Here is a 19,200-nt window from a genome sequence, read left to right as displayed (position 1 = left end):
ACAGAACTCTGACATCAAAGACAGAACTCTGACATCAAAGACGGAACTCTGACATCAAAGACAGAACTCTCACGTCCAAGACGGAACTCTGACATCAAGGACGGAACTCTGACATCAAAGACAGAACTCTGACATCAAAGACAGAACTCTGACATCAAAGACAGAACTCTGATATCAAAGACAGAACTCTGACATCAAAGACAGAACTCTGACATCAAAGACAGAACTCTGACATCAAAGACAGAACTCTGACATCAACGACTGAACTCTGACGTCAACGATGGAATTCTGACATCAATGACAGAACTCTGACATCAAAGACGGAACTCTGACATCAAAGACAGAACTCTGACATCCAAGACGGAACTCTGACATCAAAGACAGAACTCTGACATCAACGACTGAACTCTGACGTCAACGATGGAATTCTGACATCAATGACAGAACTCTGACATCAAAGACGGAACTCTGACATCAAAGACAGAACTCTCACATCCAAGACGGAACTCTGACATCAAGGACGGAACTCTGACATCAAAGACAGAACTCTGATATCAAAGACAGAACTCTGACATCAAAGACAGAACTCTGACATCAAAGACAGAACTCTGACATCAAGGACAGAACTCTAATTCTGGCAGAATTTGTCAGAAGGCTCAGATTGTCAATTTTAATGACAGAAATACTCCAAATGTTCCATCACAGCACCAGATCAGATAGGTTTTAAGTTGGCTCCCATTTTTGCCGGATACTGGAGCCATGATGCATAAAGTCATTGTAGTAAAGATTGAGCAGGACAGGAAGTTGTCCCCGGAAGCTACCTAAAAACATCCAGAGACTTTCAAAATAAAACAAACTGTGTCAGAATCAGTTCATATTTATCTTTACTACAATGACAAACAGACATACTGAGAGGAGCCAGACCAGGAGTCGACAGGTTTGAGGTTTTACAGCCCAACATGGATGAGGAGAGACTGATCAATGGAGTGTGAAGCGCGGGAACTCCTCGTTCTGAGACTCCAGCTGTCCGTCAGTCACTCAGCTCGTCAGACTGAACACTCAGCTGGTGTGAGTTCACAAACTCAGTCACCAGAACAGAGCCAGACTGCAGACATATCTGGTGAGGACCCAGGTTTAAAAGCAGGTTTTCAGCGTCACAGCGAGGAAATAAAGAGCCTGAGAGAGTTTGAGGCGGAGAGGCAGGGGGCTGTAAAAATAAAAGTCCTGGAAACCTCACAGCACATTTCCTGTCTGCCCCCCCTCCCTCTGGTCTCTGCTGGTCTCTGCTGGTCTCTGGTTTTGGCTTCAGGACAGACTCTGAGGAAACTCTCCCTGCTTTTGTCCTCCTATCTCACCGTTAACCCCTCTGCTCACTCTCTGCCTCTCCGTGTAGTTGGATGCCAGACGTCTCAGGGCGACGCTGAGCTGTGGAAGGAGGAGGAGGAGGAGGAGGAGGAGGAGGAGGAGGAGGAGGAGGAGGAGGAGGAAGGGGGTTGTTGGTGGCAAACAGTGAGTGTGAAGTATGTGTGTGTGTGTTTGTGTGTGTTTGACAGCATTCCTCTTCCTCTGAGCGTGTGCAGAAGGTGAAGAAGACGAACAGAGAAGCTCCAAGAAGCGGAGGTAGGTGCCAACCACAGCTTCACACACACACACACACACACACACACACACTCGGCTGTTGCTCTCTGACACACAGAGGGAAAATTCACACGTTCACGGGGAGTGTGTGCTCAGCTTTACGGCTGATCAGAGCGGCAGGAGTTGAGGAGAAACTTTCTCGGTGGTTGGTTGAGATCCTGAAGAGCTGACGAAAAACGTGAAGTCTAACTTCTCTGACAGAAACAGTTTTAAAGACATGAGACTGAATCATGTGCAGGCAGAAGAGAGAGACACAGGAGGAGTTAAACTTTTATAACATCAAACAACTGTATGAAGAAAAACTATTTACACCCAACAAACAAACTCATTTACCAACAGATAAAGTTACAAACTGATTTTTAACTCAAAAGTTATGTGTTCCTGTGCTGTTGGATATGTCAGAAAAATAAGTTTACAGGTCTAAAAACAAAAACAAAAATCTGTATCGGGGAAATTAAATCTAAAAATGTTTTAAATCAGAAGAATTAGTCGGATTTTTAGTTAGAAAAAAAAAAAAAAAAAATCTTAGACAAAATTTCACCACAGAATATATAAGTTTCCAAGTAAAACAAAAAACAAATGAACCAGAAAAAAAACACTGCAGGTCAGAAAATAAGTTTACATGTGAAAAACAAACAAAACAAACAAACAAAAAAAAAAAGTCAGAATATAAGTTACCATGTAAATTAACAAATAAATAAATAAATTAGTTAATCAATAAAAAGATAATATCTTAAAATGTAACATCAGGAAAAAGTGTCATTGTCAAATAAAAAATCTTTAAAAACTTCCTGTCAGATAAGTTTCTATGTAAAAAAAAGTAAAAAAAAAACAAGTTACCATGTAAAATAATAAATAAATAAATAAATAAATAAACAAACAAATAAATAAATAAATAGATGAATAAATATATTTAAAAATGAATAATTTTACATCAGAAAAAGTGTCATTGTCAAATAGAGAATCTTTAAAAACGTCCTTTCAGATAAAAAGTTTCTATGTTTAAAATAAGAAAAAAAACAGTCAGAAAAACAAACAAAAAAATATATTACAGGTCAGACAATAAGTTATACAATAAGTTTAAATGTCAAAAACAAACAAACAATAAAAAATAGTCAGAAAATAAGTTACCATGTAAAATAATAAATAAATAAATAAATTTAAAAATAAATCATTTCACATCAGAAAAGGTCCAATTGTCAAATAAAGAATCTTAAAAAAAACCTGCCAGATAATAATTTTTTATGTTTAAAAAAAGTAAATCAAATAAAAATTAAAAAAAATTAAAGAAATAAAGTCACAAAGAGAAAGTTTCATTGAAACAACCTACAAACTAAAATAAAATTGTACAGAATAAATTATTTAAATTTTTTTTTTTTTTTTTTTAAATCTAATGCACAGCAGATTTAAAAATAATAAGGTACAATAAAACAAAATAAGATAAAATAATAATAATAATAAAAAAAAGTTAACACAGACTTTAAAACAGATTTTAAGATAAGAGTCGCAGACCTCCAGAGAGGTGGCCAATCAGAGGGAGGGGGGTTCTTCTTAAAGAGACAGCAGCTAAAACGAAGCGTTTCAGGCAGAGCTGAAATGAAGGGTTCATGTTTTGTGGTATCTTGTGTTTTGAAGTTAGTGTGTTTGTGTCTTGTTGTTTTAAACCTGAAGAGAGGCTAACATCCCGGTGTGTTTGTTTCTGAATGACCGTAATCTGACCTGGAGGTTTGAAATGTGCACAGTGAGCAGCTACAGAGTCTGAGTCCAGCAGATCCAGCACCAGCCTTCAAAGACCTGCGTGGGTCTGGCTGTGGTCGCGTCTGAACTTAATTATCATGTTTCATTCAGAGCTCAGCCCGTACACCTCAGAGCCACACACCCCGTGTTTCCCATTCAGCAGCTCTGAGTCACTTCCAGAAACTTCCGCAGCTGGGGGATCGCTCAGCAGACGTCCTGTGTCAGCCGCTGTTTGGATGGTTTCTGCAGAGACGGGACAGATCCACGGCTGCAGAGGTAAGAAGGAGATTAATTCCTCTAGAGAGACGGATGGGAAGAGGATCCAGATGCCTGGACCTGGACTTTCTGTTATCTGTCCGGTGAATTTTTAAAAACCAGATCTGAACAAAGGAAGTCACTGAAATTAAAGCTAGTAAGCTTTCCACTGAGTAGAAAAATGGTCAACTTTGACTGTGGTTTGTGGCCACGCCCATTGAGCTACAAAAAATCCTTTCATAACATTTAGTCTTCAGTGTCTCATCTATCCACAAAATAAATTTGAATCTGATCAGAAAAAAAACGTGGCACTAGTTTGTTCGAATACATACCCTAAAAATCGCCAAAATCCGACATTTGACTCCAGTTAACGAACTTCCTGTTTGGAATTCATGGTGGTCATAAGAGACTTTTTTGTCAGTTTTAACATGATAGTTATGCAAACAAAAAATCAGACCTCTAGCTCAAAGTAGCTGTGAAGGCTGTGTTTTCGCACCTAGGGGGCGCCGTGGAGCAGACTTTTTAAGGGGCAGTGGAAGCGAAAAAAGGGACACGCAGCACATTCAACATGTTTTCCAAAAGACTCAAGCCTCCAAAGAGGACGCAGGCTTTGGCTCTAGAGAAGACGTTATGGTGGTCCTTTGACGTAATAGGGAACTTTAGCGCACATTTAGCTCCTGAAGGGGGCACTCTAGTGTGTGTTTTGGCTTCTAAGAGGACACTTTCGCATGCAATGTGACGCAAAAGTCTACTTTAGCTCAAGTTTTGGCTTCTTATGAGTGCACTTTGATATGCTTTTTGGCGCCCCCAAGAGGGCACTTTAGCGTATATTGATAATACCTTCAAATCACCACAACAATCAGATATGAAAAACATTTCTACCAGGTGTATTTATTTTGTAAAGTTTGACCACTTTTTGACCTATACAGCAGCCAGCCACCAGGGGGAGCAGTTTTTGTGGCCACCTCACTTCGAGTCCAGCAAGATGGCGTCCATTTTTTTTTTTCCAGTCTAAGGGCCCAGGCAGCAACCAGGGGTCTCAAAATGTGAGGCCACATGGAAGTGTTACAATCTGCAGTTCCATGAGTGTCCACTGGAGGCTGACACCAGGAGTTACAGAAACCACATACACAATAAGTCAAAAAAGGCACTTTCTCAGCAGAAATAGACAAGTTTACAGCCTGGTTTAAAAACTGACTTTAACCTGAATCACTTAATCAGACTGAGGGGGCGGGGCTGGTTTCTGGCGCCAACTTTTATGTATTTATTTATTTTTATTTATCTATTTAAGAGGGCACTTCATTGTATAATTTCACACCCCTGTCTGGAGGCAAGGAAAATGTTTCAATAGGTTGTTTTAAAACATTTAGACCAGGGTCACCAAGTGGTGCCCCTGCCCCCTGGGGGCCCACAAGAACCACTTACAAAAACACAGTACTGACCACAATGGAGCTCCTTCCAGAAACGTTTCCTACCAACATTGTTGCGTAAATCATTCGTAATAATTTTGGAATAATTAACACGTTTACTATAATCAAAAAAGTGGTCTTTGCATTTTGTCCAGGAAGTTTGTATCAAACCCTTAGCTCCTTGAGGTAGCCCCTCAGTCTCAAAAGGGTTGAAGACCCCTGATTGAAACCATTTGGACCAGTCCCAGCGGCACAGCTAACAGGTTGTTGGGTGCTTTCAGATTCCTCGAGCTGTTGCACAATCGGTAAACTTGACTCAGGTTTCAGTCTCATTTACAGTTCGTTTTTGGCAGTGAGTCAACCAGAAGTCCGCTAACATGCTAACATGCTAATTCCTTTGATTTAGCAGGATTACATCATATTTAGGACTGAAGTTTCCAATCAACTTTCACCGTGAAGTGTTCTTCTTCACTGGTCTGGATTTAACTGTTGGCTCTGCTCCACACCGCCCCCCATGACTTAGGGTGGAACTGCAACATCTGGTCCAACAGAGTCCTGAACCCTCTCTAGAGCCCTCAGTGTTTTCAGCTGGAGCCTCAGACTAACGAACCGACGCTCGTCTGCCTCGATGGGAAGTGACACGCCGGCTCCAGTTGGTGCCCTGCTTTGATCCTGACCCTCCTCCTCCTCCTCCTCCTCCTCCTCCTCCTCCTCCTCCTCCTCCTCCTCCCGGCCCGTTTACAGCACCTCAGCAGGGTCACGCAGATTAACCCCTTGTTTCCTGCAGTGGTTTGAAGTGAAATGGAGGGTGAAAGCGGTTGAGGGGGGACGCTGGGCTGACCAGCTGCATGCTGGGAAGTTTTTCTGGGAGGATTTAGAGGAGGTTTGGAGCTGGATGAGCTCAGTTGTAGAGATTTAGAGCGACTGAAGGAGCTTTTTGAAGACCGTCTGCTTCCTGTTTGATCTGAACTTTGTCTCAGCGCGTTCGTCTCTCTGCAGGTCGTAAACACGCCAAACCGAAGAGGACGATGCGTCAGAACGGTCTGAATGGAAACCACTGAGGCCTTCATCCTCCTCTTCACCTGATCCTGTGAATCAAGACGACGCTGCTGATCAAAGATGGCTGCCGTCAGCGTGTTGCTGTTGTTGGCCGTGGCGGTGGCGGCGGTCTGCGGTGAGAGTCTGGTTGAAGTGAACTCTGGTGTGGAGGTCTCCAGAGGCGGCTCGGTGTTCGTCACAGAGAAGCAGCTAAAGGTCAGAGTGGGCGTGGACGCGGACTGTAAGGTGGAGGTGGTGATGAACGAACCCGTCACTCAGAGAGTGGGCAGGCTGACGCCACAGGTGAGGACACACCTGCGCCCACAGAGGCCGTGGAGAGAGTGTGTTTGGGGTGTGCTGATGTGACGTGTGATGCTTTCAGGTGTTTGACTGCAGCTTCCTGGAGGACGAGGTGAAGTACGTCCACAGCGGGAGTCCTCTGCTGGACGAGGACGCCGTGATGCTCAGAGTCTACAGGTCAGTGACGGACACACGACGCAGAGCGCCAACGTACCGTACGCCAACGTATCTCTAAAGCCGTTCCTGTCTGCAGGTTCACGTCCTCGCACACTCAGGTGGAGACGCTGCTCCTCCCGGTGAGGGTGGTGGACTCCGGCTCCAGTGTGGTGGAGCTGGGCAGCGCCCCGCTGGTGGTTCCTCTGTTTTACGGTCTCTCCAACGCCATCGACGGCTCCGTCCTCAACATCCGGAGCACGGGGGACGTGGCCTGCATCGTCCGACTGATGAACACCGACACTGGCGTCCCCGCTCTGGGTCAGCTGGTGAAAGAGGACGCCACGCAGAGGAAGGGTCCGTATTTACACCACACACAACTTACAGCGCCATCTTCAGGAAGTGATTTGTACGAAAGAATGTTTAGACCCGTTTCCAGCAGGTGGTCCGGTACGGATCAGGACAGTCTGGTACGGGTTGGATCATTAAAGCCTGATCCTGTTCGCGGTTTGACATGTAATAGCGCAACACCCTGCTAATAAATCCAACGAAGAAGAAAAACACGACACGGTAAAGAAAGAGTTTGCTGTTTCATGACGCCAAGTTCTCTGCCACCAATCAGTGGACTGCAGGGTTTCTAGCGCCACCTTCTGGGGTCGGATCAGTGTGTCTGTGGGACGGTACGGGTCACTACTTTGGAGACCTGTGCTGGTTTTTGTCAAAGGAAATGACACAAAATGCGTCCCGTAATCTAAGAGGGAAAAAATAAACTTTGAGATTAGAGTCTGTCAAAAGTGAAAAAGTCTGATTTTCATTAGAAATATTCCCATGAAAACAAAAAAAAAAAACAGAAAGTAAAAGTTTCTCTTGTCACGAGAAAGTTTAAAAAGTTTATTAAAAGTTTCACATTCAAAGATGAAAGTTTACTCTATCACGAGATATAATTGCGTCCTCAAAGGAAAGATTAGAAACTTTTTGTTGCTCAAACAACTTTTTTTTTTTGTACATATGGTAAAAGTTTCTGCACTCACGAGAAAGTTTCAGATTTTCTTTAAAGAAAAGTTTTCTGTACTCTCAAGAAAATGTTCTCTGCTTTGGAAAAAGTTTTGCGTGTTCCTCAGAAAGTTTTTTTGGGCTTCCACTTCAGGAAAAAGTTTTTCGTTGTACTTTAGAAGTTGGCATTGACATGGAACTTTACACTTCCTGTGCTCTTGAGGAAAGTTTTTATACTTACGAGAAAGTTTGACGCGCTCAAAAAAAAGTTTTTCCTGCTCGAGAAAAAGTTTCCTGAGCTCATGACGGAGGATCTATTTCACGAGGAAGTTACCCGTGCTCCCACGAAAAGTTCCTGAGTTCGCCAAAAAGTTGTCCCTGAAAGTTTAACATCATCTAGTTCCTGACTGCTTCAAGACCTGATGAATGTTTTTCTCTTGCCCCTCTTCAGATGGGTCATTTTCATTCCCCCAGCCACCTGATGGCGCTGTAACAGTGACGTGATTAAACCCTGAGTGAATCTGTTTCCGTTCTGACTCTCGTCCGTCGTCTCTCAGGCAGGGAAACTGACGCCGTCTGTCCGGGGAACAAACCCTGCCTCCATAACACCAAAGAGGTCCAGTTCCTGAAGACCAGCTGTCAGGACTTCCTGAGCGCCGGTCTGAAGTACCAGCACCTCAGCCCGCCGTCTCCTGAGATCGACTACATCCCCATCAGGGTGGAGCTGAGGGAGCAGGCCAGCCGGGCGCTGCTGGAGGTACGTAGACGTGGAAACAGGTGGAAACAGGTGGGAACAGGTGGGAACACTGTGTTTATTGAGAGGTTAAAAATCGTCGTATCTCAGGCGGATGTGTGGAGGCGGCGGAGGCGTTGGAGGCGTTGGAGGCGTTGGAGGCGTGGAGGTTTGTTGGCAGTGAAAAGGTGACACCCCACGTGGAGGCTTGGCTCGTGGATCAGGAACAGAAAGGCCTCCAAACATCCTCCATGTCATTTCTAACATGTCTGATTGTCTGTTGGAAGGCGCCGCTCCCTCCACGTGTCAGAGAAGCCGTGACAGGATGTGTTGATTCCTGAGAAACGTGTCAAACATACGTGTGCGTCCTAAAAAAGACACAAGGAAGTCTGCAGCACTTTGTCAGAGCTGAACTTTCCCTCCCTCCCTCCCAGGCTCAGTCCATGTGGATACCGGTCCTGATCCACGGGGCCATGCAGAACCAGCCGCCGCACGCCGCCTTCATGGCCTCCTTCATCCTCGAGGTGGACCAGTTCATCCTCACCCCGCTCACCACCGCCGCCCTGGACGCCAAAGACCCCGAGACGCCGCAGGAGAGGCTGGTCTTCAACGTGACCGCGCCTCCCGCTGAGGGCTACATCACCCACCTGGAGGACCACACCAAGCCCGTCACCTCCTTCACCTGGCTGGACCTCCACGAGATGAAGGTGGCCTATCAGCCGCCCAACAGCAGCCAATCACAGCGCAGGAACTACGAGGTACGGGAGAGGAAGTGATGTCGTACTGAGATTTAAAAAGTAGGAAATCTGCGTCTTTAACGAGCCGTGTGAGATTAGAGACGAGAGGCTTCAGTAGAAATTAAATTAAAATTAAAATAAATAAATAAACAAGAGGAACTAAACGACCTACACGTATGTAAAAAAAAAAAAAATCCTTATTTAGTTGAAAACATATTTTTAGCTGTTTCTAATAAAACCTGAACTTCTTCCCAATCAAAACCAAAGTCTGTCATCTGTTAAACAAAAACAGGAAACCAGCAAAAACTGACCAACGCACGAACCAGCAACAGACGTCATAACCACCAAAAGGTGGAGGACCCAAAAGCAGAAAAACAAAAAAAGTTTTCATTTTCATTAAACTCAAAAGTTCAAATAATCAAACTCAACAAAAACACTAGAAAACTTCCAAAGACAAGGAAAAACTCAAAAAAAAAAAACCTCTAACGAACAAAGGAAGTGAAGAAACACAGAGACTGTAGAGACAGGGGAGCGATCACACACAGGTGAGAAAAAGGACACAGGTGAAAGACATGAGGAGTAATCAGCAGGAGAAACATGAGGAGAACTAAACCAAACACAGGGAAACTAAAGACAGAGACAACATAAACACAAAGAAGAAAAAGACCCAAACATGACAGGAACCAAACCAGAACCACACCAAACAAGAACTATGGACTAAAACAGACAGGAACCATCAAGAAGAAACACACAGGAAGTCAAGATACAAGGACACAGGTGAGAAAAGAAAACCCTGAAATACACGAACACAACTGGAAAACCAAACCATGGTACAAGATTTTTCTTTGAATGTTTGTCGTCAGAGTGAAGGGCGTTTGTTGAACAGGAAGCCTTAAAGGCCCATTTGTTCTCAGCGTTAGGTACGGATACAGATACGGAGCTTTCTCTCCGTGCTCTGCGTTCATTTCATTCGTGTTTCGGCCCATTTTCATGAAGCTTACGGACCAAACGGAGCAATACCACCCCAAACCTTGGGGGCAGTGTTGCTGTTACGACCTGATACGTAGCTTTAGTGCAGTGTTCCTAAGGCCCCCCTGCCCTGCATGTTTTAGATGTTACCCCACTCCAGCACACCTGATTCAAATGATCAGCTCGTTATCAGGCTCCAGCAGAGCTTGATGACGAGCTGATCATTTCAATGGCAACAACTATGTGATTAAATTTCTAAAATATCAAAGATTTTGTTTTGCTGTGTAAAAATATGTTTGGGCTCTTTTTAAGTAACATACAGTGGAAAAAACAGTTCCTCTTTGTTAATCTTCTCATTATTAAATAAAAAAATGTTCACAAATGTAAAGTCTTTGGGGAAAAAAACTTACTTGGAGTTTTTTAAATTTATTTATTTTTTACAGGAAACTCAAAAAAGACATTAAATTATTTCAGCAGCTTGTTTTTTTACACTTTTTTAAAAATCTATTATCCCCTCAGCACTTGTTCAAATGTTGAAAATGTACATTGACTCTCATGTAAACAGAGGTTTACATCAATAAAGAAAATATATGATAAAAATAATAAAATTGAAAAATTATAATATAGCAATAATAATAATAGTAATAATAATAATAATAATAATAATAATAATAATAATAATAATAATTATTATTATTATTATTATTATATTATAACAATAATAATGAAAATGATAATTATAATAAACCAAAAAAAATCATAATAATTATAATAATGATCATAACAATCAAGACGCAAAGTAAAAAAAAAAATAGTAAAAATCATTCTGCTTTAAATGTGAGGTTTTGGTTTATGCATGCTTTAAAAGTAATGTAAGCCTGACAGGTGAGGGTGGCGCTGTGTGAAGTCGAGGGTGACAAGCAGGAAATGCTCCGTAGACCAGACCGTCTCAATTTAGTTTGACGAATTTTACTTCCAACTGCCCTAAAATATAAATTTTTATTTTTACAAAAATGTAAATTTTAAGAGTTGAAATATGGTTATTTTATCACAGGTCAAAGTGTGGCGATATATATATATATATATATATATATATATATATATATATATATATATATATATATATATATGTATTACTAAACTAGAGAAGAACATGTTTACACTAGTTACAACATTTTTTCCCCCAACTCCTCTTCTCTGCTGAGTTTTGCCTCAATTTCACACCAGGAACTGTTCATCACACGGTTACCATGGTGATCTCTGTGTAAAGCCAGGGCCTGTATGTACTTGGCTTCTCAGAGAGCTCTTAACTTTGCTCGAGAGTGATTCAGGAATCTTCTGAGAGCAGCTCTGAGCAAGGAGGAGACAGAAACTTTGACCTTAGTGAGGAGGTGTGGTGACGCAGTCTCTGAGAGCTGTGATTGGTTGGTACAAACAGAGGATAAAATGATGAATTTCTTTCTTCCATCAGGTGGAGTTTCAGGCCATAGACAGCTCCTTTGTGAGCAGCCCGCCCATGATGGTCCACATCTCCATCAGAGCGTCTGAGACCAACGCCCCCAGAGTCTCCTGGAACATGGGTACGTGACGACACGGCAGCAGCCGGTCAGTTTGTTTCTTTATTCATGAAAAACTCTGATCCAGATCTGATCCCTGCGTCAGGTCTGGACCTGCTGGAGGGTCAGTCCCGACCCATCACGTGGGAGGAGCTGCAGATCGTCGACAACGACAACATCAACGCGGTGTTCCTGGTGGCGGTGGACGGACCCCTTCACGGGCGCCTCAGCGTCAGAGGTGAGGTCAGAGGTCATCTGAAGGCCGTGAACAGAGCGTGTCGGGGCCTGTTTTTCACACCAGCAGCTGCTCCTACTCCAACTGTGACTTCTCAGGTCGAGATTTAAGTGGATCTGATCCGTTCAGTGAGAGAAATGTGAGTTTGAAGCCAGAAAACAGCTGGACCGAAGCAGAACAACAAGACCAATGAGCTGAGTGCATTCCTGCAGGTCACAGAGTGAGGAGACCGAGGGAAGCAGACACGAGGTGTTCACAGAGAGTTTCATTTGTGAGTCAGGGTGACGTTAGTGTCCGTGTACAGGATGTGCTACTTTATCCTATTTTTAATCCTTGCCAGTTTGCTGATACACAAAGATACCGATATAAAGAGAGGGAAGGTCGCTGTGTTGTATCCTTGGTGGCATAGATTCAACAAGGTCCTGGAAACATTCCTCAGAGAGTTTGGTCCATCTTGACATGATAGCATCACACAGTTGCTGCAGATTTGTGGTCTGAACATCCATGATGAGAATCTCCCGTTCCACCACATCCCAAAGGTGCTCTATTGGATTGAGATCTGGGGACTGTGGAGGACATTTGAGTACAGGGAACTCATTGTCATGTTGAAGAAAGCAGTCTGAGATGATTCCAGCTTTATGACATGGAGCGTTATCCTGCTGGAAGTAGCATCAGAAGATGGGTACACTGTGCTCATAAAGGGATGGACATGGTCAGCAACAATACTCAGGCTGTGGACTTTTTCTTTTCTTTTCTTTTCTTTTTTTTCTTCTTTTTTCATTTTTTCTTTTTTCCTTTTTCTTTCTTTTTTTTTTGTCTTTTTTCCTTTTTTGTCTTTTTCCTTTTTTCCCTTTTTTCTTCTTTTTCCCCCATTTTTTTTCTTTTTTCTTTTTTTCTTTCTTCTTTTTTCTCTTTTTTTCTCTGTTTTTCCCCTTTTTTCTTTCTTTTTATCTTTTTTCTTTTTTCCTATTTTTTTCTTTTTCCCCCTTTCTTTTCCTTGTTTTCTTTCTTGTTTTTCTTATGTCCCCCCTTGTTTTTCCTTTTTTCTTTCTTTTTTCTTTTTTTCTTTGTTTTCTTCTTTTTTCTTTTTTCCCCCTTTTTTTCTTTAATTTTTTTTTCTCTTCTTTATTTTCATATTTTTTCTTTTTCCTTTCTTTTTTCTTTTTTTCTTCTTCTTTTCATTTTTCCTTTCTTTTTTTCCCTTTTTCTTTTCTTTTTTTTCCCCTTTTTTTTCTGTGGACTTTAAACCATGCTCAGTTGGTACTAAGGGGCCCAAAGTGAGCCAAGAAAATCTCCCCCACACCATTACACCAGCAGCAGCAGCCTGAACCGTTGATACAAGGCAGGATGGATCCATGCTTTCATGTTGTTGACGCCAAATTCTGAGCCTACCATCTGAATGTGGAGCAGAAATCCAGACTCATCAGACCAGGCAACGTTTCTCCAATCTTCTATTGTCCAGTTTTGGTGTTGCTGTGTGAATTGTAGCCTCAGTTTCCTGTTCTTAGCTGACAGGAGGGTCACCCGGTGTGGTCTTCTGCTGCTGTAGCCCATCTGCCTCAAGGTTGGACGTGTTGTGTGTTCAGAGATGCTCTTCTGCAGACCTCGGTTGTAACCAGTGGTTATTTGAGTTACTGTTGCCTTTCTATCAGCTCCAACCAGTCTGTCCATTCTCCTCTGACCTCTGGCATCAACAAGGCATTTTGTCCCACAGAACTGCTGCTCACTGGATATTTTCTCTTTTTGGGACCATTCTCTGTAAACCCTAGAGATGGTTGTGGGTTAAAATCCCAGTAGATCAGCAGTTTCTGAAATACTCAGACCAACAACCATGCCACGTTCAAAGTCCCTTAAATCACCTTTCTTCCTCGTTCTGATGCTCGCTTTGAAACAGATCATCTTCACCATGTCTACATGAATAAATGCAGTGAGTTGCTGACATGTGATTGGCTGATTAGAAATTTGCGTTAATGAGCAGTTGGACAGGTGTGCCTAATAAAGTGATTGCTGATTACAATGTTACTTTTTTAGTTACATTCAGCAGCTGACAGAGCTCTGGCTGCGTTCCGAACCCTTTATGACAGCATCAGCTGTGGGGTTTCCATGGTGATGTACCAGTCCTATTCATAAGCTCTGTTTGGAACCCTCACCTGAACCCCTTATGACATCATCAGCTGTGTGGTTTAAACTCTTGTGACATGCATCAGTCTCATTTACAACCTCTTTTTGTTGAATTTGAATGAAAACAAGCAGGACAAAGATGAAGTGACTGTCTGGTTTCCATGGTGACGGATCACTTCCCATTCATTTGTATAGGCTAATTTTTTTTTTTTTTTTTTAATGCTGAATATTTTAAAAGTAAGAGGGTGAAAAATGTGAGTGATACAAACAGGTTTCTCCTGAACATTTTGAATTTTAAAAAACGACTAAAGAGAGCTATTTTTTGGTGCAATACGGCACAGTTCTGCTAAAATTTTGCTTTAAGGTATAACTTTTTTAAACTCTACATTTTAGTCTAGTTTGGTTTTATCAGTTTGAATTATTGTTAAAGCTGTTGATTCTGTATCTTTAGTGGATATAAGCAAAAATAAACAATATTGGAGTGTGGTGGCCTGCTCGGGGCACCCAGGTCTTAAAAGTTTGGACACGCCCCTGCTCGTCAGCTCGTACCCTGTTAACAAATGAGTAGATGGCGTTACAGAGAAGGACAGGATGTAGTACACCTGAGTTTTCCTCAAAACTCAGACTTCTGTGTGTGTGACTTCCCTACACACTCTGTCTCCGTGCTGGTATTCCACACACTCCGCCCTGGGATTCCCAGAGCCCGTCGTCTGGCCTTTTCCGCCCTTTTTCCTCCATGTGTTGCCGTCCGCCTGGGACCGTGGTGTGGCGGGGGAAGCATATGTCTAGTGGCCCTGCATGTGTTTCCTAATCAGGTGTAAAATGGGGCCGCGGCCACCTCGCCAGGGGCCGTGGCAGCGCCTCCCTCGCTCCGTCCACGTCTGTCCCTTCCAGCCCAGCGCGTCGGGAGTCGGCCTCTTTGTCTCGAGCGGGGACGAGCAGATTGGAGGGACTTATGCCATTTCATGCCGCCGTGCACAGGGAGCAGATGCAGTGTCCCCAAACAGGTTTTCATGCTACCAGCTCAGAGGGGGCGGAGAGGAGGGGGAGGAGGTGGCAGGAGAGCAGGAGCCCTGAGGGGTTCATGCAGGAGTTAACCTTTCATGGCTGCTTTAGACGTACGGAGACCGAGGGACGCTCCGAGGAGACTCTCTGGCTGGTTTCACGTCATCTGAGCGATGAGGAGCAGAGATCAGACGTTTAGTTTCACTTTCTTTTTCTCCTCATTAACAGCTCTGACCTGACGCAGCTAATCTCTGATTACACATTAATTTAAAAAATCTGTTTGCCAAAACTTCCCCCACTCCTCCAGAAACAGACTCTAACAAACCACAATAAAGGTCTTGTCTCCTCGTTGAGATCCCTGTGGGGTTCAGAGCCTGAAAGACGACAGCGTTTAGCGTTTTTCCTCTCAGACTTTTTCTGTTGAAGGGTTTTTAGGAGCCAAAGGATGATTTCAATGTGGAAGAAACATGATGTGTTCATTTCCTGTGGTTTAAAAGCCACTTATCAAACAGGAATCATTGTGTAGCCCAGGAGTCTGCAACCTTTACTCTTAAAGGAGCCATTTTCCCTCAGCTCAGCTGGATTAAAGTCGTTCAGGAGCCACAAAATCTACTTTATCTTCACAATAAAGACAAAAACTGAAAACATTAAAAATCAAGAGAATATTTATCTAAATGAAAAGTTTTTTGTGTTTATAAAATTATACATTTGATGTCTTAGTTTTTGATTTTGAATAAATTTGCAATTTAAAATAATAATAATAATAATAATAATAATAATAATAATAATAATAATAATAATAATAATGTCAAAAAATTGTTTAAACTTGCACAATTTATGAAATTTCATTAAGCTGCAAAATTTTCCAACATTTTATGAAATTTAAAAAAATTCAAAAAGATTGAATTTTAAAAATATCCCAAAAATATTTAAAATCCAAATAATTTGCAAACAAATATAAATAAATAAATAAATAAATAAATGTTTAATGTTTAATTAAAAAATTCCAAAAATTTACACAACTTAAAAAAAATGGATTTGGGTGCAGGTGGCCTTGTGGTTTAGGTCACGTCACATTCGGTCAAAAAGATCTATGGCAAAAAGCCCCAAAAATAACTTAAAATAAAAATTCAAATATTTTTTTTTAGTTTGCAAAGAAATTTAAAATTTGCAAAATTTGCAAAGTTTGGAATTTTTAAAAAATGTTTTGTTTTGTTTTTTAATTTGAAAGAAAATTAAACATTTTGATTTTATTCCCCTTATTTGAAAAAAAAAAGACAAAAAATCAAAATTCAGAAAATTTGCAAAAATCTTAAAAGAAATTGAAAGTTTTGTTGCAAGACATGATGTATATACTGTTCAACAAAATGTTATTGCATGTTTTTATTTAGTGTCAGTGTCTTTATCCATCAACACCCTCTGTAAGAAAAATAACAATTCTTTATTTTAATAAAAATTTTTAAAGCTACAAGGAGCCACTGCAGAGGAGACAAAGGGCCCCATGAGGCTCCAGAGCCACAGGTTGAAGACCGTTGGTGTAGCCCAGTGTTTCCTGGTCCTGGGGACCCCTGCCCTGCATGTTTTAGATGTTACCCCACTCCAGCACACCTGATTTAAATGAATGGCTCGTTATCAGGCTGGAGCAGAGCTTGATGACGAGCTGATCATTTGAATCAGGTGTGTTGGAGTCGGGAACATAAAAAACATGCAGGGCAGGGGGGTCCCCAGGACCAGGATTGAGAAACACTGGTGTAGCCCATCACAAAGTGAAGCTGGTTATGCTAACGGGAGCAGTGCTAACCTGCTAGCACAAGCAAAAGTTGAAATAATGATGAATTTCATGCAACAAAACTCAAACCTAAGAAGCGTTTTTGTCTGATTTCTAGAAAAATGGTCTTAATCTGAGCCGCAGTCAGTCAACAAGTCCAGAAAAATGTTTTATTTCAAGATTTGAAAGTTAAAAAATGACACCACAACTTTGTCCTTAGAGACTTTCATAAAGTATTATTTTAATCCATTGCTTAGTTTTCTTCTTTTTTTTTTATTATTACACGTGATTCAGGCTGAAGTTTGTCTCTTTAAATTGATGAATAAAACATTTTTCTTCACTTGCTAAAGTGAATCTAGCTGAAATCAAGACTTTGTGACTTTTGTTTACTAGAAACAAAACAAAAACTCTAATAGTTTTGATGTTGGAATGTTCTTTACTTCATTAATCTTGAAGTACAATAGAATCAGAATCAGAATTAAAGGAACGGAACACCAACAAGACAGAATTCTAGAATCACTACAACTGGAATGACCCCAGCCGGAGGAAGCCACAAAGAGATAAAGACTGCATTTCCCATGAGCACTCAGTGTAAATCAGTATCTTTTTAGGGAGCCTAAATGTCCCAATAATAATACAAAAACTAAAACTGATTGTTTTTAACTGATTTCCTGTTGAAATGTCTCATTAAACTTAACCTGAGCCACTTTCACCTGATGGGTCCAATAAAAAAAAATAATAATAATTTTTTTTTTAGATATTTATTGACAAAAATGTTGCCTGAGTTTCCTCAAGTGAGTAAGAAATGTCTTCCAAGGGAATTGTAAAATTTTAACACATACACCGTCTTGAGATAAAAACGTCCCTCTCAAGAAAATCTGATGAGAACGTTCTTTTTTCCATTTTCAGATTATTATTTTTTAAGTCTTTAAAAGCTCTTCAGGCAACATTTCATTTCATTTCCCAGACTTTTCAGGTGTATATTAGCTTCATCGAAGTCTTTAAAAACACTAACAAGAAAAAATAAAAAACACTCTTAGTTATAAATGTAGTCAGACTTTCTGTTGTTTCTGGAATGTTCTTTTTTATGAAACTTCAAGAACAATAGAATCAGAATCAGGATCAAAGAAACGGAACACCATCAAGACGGAATTCTAGAATCAGTACAACAGAAATGTAACCTGACTCCAGGTGGAGAAAGACTGCATTTCCCATGAGCACTCAGTGTTATTCATTATCACTTTAAAGAGACAATTGTCCGGACTTTTCTGGTGATTTCTGTTGTCTTCTAACCGCTCACACTAGTTTCTCTGGATTTCCATGAATGAGTCTTGAAGGCGGCAGAAGAAGTGACGTCATGTTCAGGTTTTTCTTCTGTCGATCCTCTCTGCTTTAATCAGAGGAAGAAAACATTTTTTAAACACGAGTTTAAAGTTTGTAAAGTGCTTTCACAGTTTGGATCAAATGAATCTGTGAGGTTAGATTGTTTTTTGTTTTCTCCTCCTCTCTTCTTCATCCCGTCCCCACACACTCCCTCCGTCTGTGTCCGTGGAGTGTTGTAGTTGGAAGCTTGTAGAAACTTCTGTCCCACTGGGCAGGTTTCCACGGCGTTGGACGGCAGCACCTGCTCCGCCTCCTTTCATCCGCTCCTCTCTGGACTCCTGTTTGTGAGCCGCGCGTGTCGAGAGGGAACAAAGCTGACAAAAGTTTGGCTCGGCGCTCTCACACACATGTAGGAGGCCTGTAGGAGGCCGTTAGCGGCTCCTCTGCTGGAGCGCAGCGTCTCTGAGGACGCCGCCGCTGACCCTCCACGCTACGACTCCGGGGCGACGCTCTGCAGCGTGGGGACAGTCACCGCAGGCTCCGTCCAACGCCTTCAGCCAAATGGATGGCTGCCTGTCCCTCCACACACACACACACACACACACACACACACACACACACACACACACACACACACACACTCCCATCTCTCCCTTTATGGGCCTGTTGCCCAACGCCACCTTTGGGCCCAATTACCAAGTTGTTTCCATCAGTTGGACCGGTTTCCGGTCTCCCTCGGTAAAGTTGCTAATGAGGTTCGGGCTCGCGACCGCTCGTCTCTCAATCTGTCTGCTGACCTTGCCCTTCTGTCTCTCTGGCAGCGCGCAGGGAGACAGGAAGCCCCCATCCTGGCAACCGGGCGGCCACCGGGAAGGACGCCATGTTTTACCCCACCGGTGTTCACAGCACAAACCCCAGCCAGCGCCTCGCGGTGCCTTCAGGCGCTAAGACAAACTTGTTATTTCCAAGTGACAATGGGGAGGGAGGAGAGGCGCGCACGTGTCGGAGACGGTAATTGAATCAAAGCGTGAATCTTTGGCTGGAAACAGAACCGAGTCCTCTGACAACAACACATGTCCGCCAGTAGGCCGCCAGTCATGTGACGCTGTGCTGTTAGCGTTAGCATGATGTAGAGTGTGAGGAAGGGCAGCCAGCAGCAGAGCGCTGACAGATGGACACGGCCCACTTTCCATTAATGTAGGACAGAGAAGTTTGTCATGTTGGTCCAAC

The 19,200-nt window shown here is 42.3% G+C and overlaps 1 protein-coding gene across 3 annotated transcripts in view; it reads left to right on the top strand.

Moving 5' to 3' along the window:
- Window positions 1-1,509: 1,509 nt before the first annotated feature.
- frem1b (Fras1 related extracellular matrix 1b) overlaps window positions 1,510-19,200 on the top strand; it is a 45,744-nt gene continuing 28,053 nt past the window's right edge. The window contains exons 1-9 of one of the 3 annotated variants that reach the window (XM_074668642.1): window positions 1,510-1,620; window positions 3,487-3,651; window positions 6,039-6,380; window positions 6,460-6,554; window positions 6,631-6,887; window positions 8,081-8,280; window positions 8,691-9,014; window positions 11,434-11,542; window positions 11,625-11,756. In XM_074668642.1, coding sequence (XP_074524743.1) covers window positions 6,159-6,380; window positions 6,460-6,554; window positions 6,631-6,887; window positions 8,081-8,280; window positions 8,691-9,014; window positions 11,434-11,542; window positions 11,625-11,756 — 1,339 coding nt within the window. In that variant the 5' untranslated portion in view covers window positions 1,510-1,620; window positions 3,487-3,651; window positions 6,039-6,158. Of the gene's footprint in view, window positions 1,621-3,486; window positions 3,652-6,038; window positions 6,381-6,459; window positions 6,555-6,630; window positions 6,888-8,080; window positions 8,281-8,690; window positions 9,015-9,510; window positions 9,771-11,433; window positions 11,543-11,624; window positions 11,757-19,200 lie in introns of those variants that run through there. The other 2 variants (XM_074668643.1, XM_074668644.1) reach the window with 2 other exon arrangements.

The sequence above is a fragment of the Halichoeres trimaculatus genome, unplaced genomic scaffold (assembly GCF_033239565.1).
Source record: "Halichoeres trimaculatus isolate MK-OKI-2021-1 unplaced genomic scaffold, fHalTri1.1 fHalTri1_scaffold_4, whole genome shotgun sequence".
Lineage (NCBI taxonomy): Eukaryota > Metazoa > Chordata > Actinopteri > Labriformes > Labridae > Halichoeres > Halichoeres trimaculatus.
Note: the sequence above shows the minus strand (reverse complement) of the source record. Positions and strands in the feature narration are given on the sequence as shown.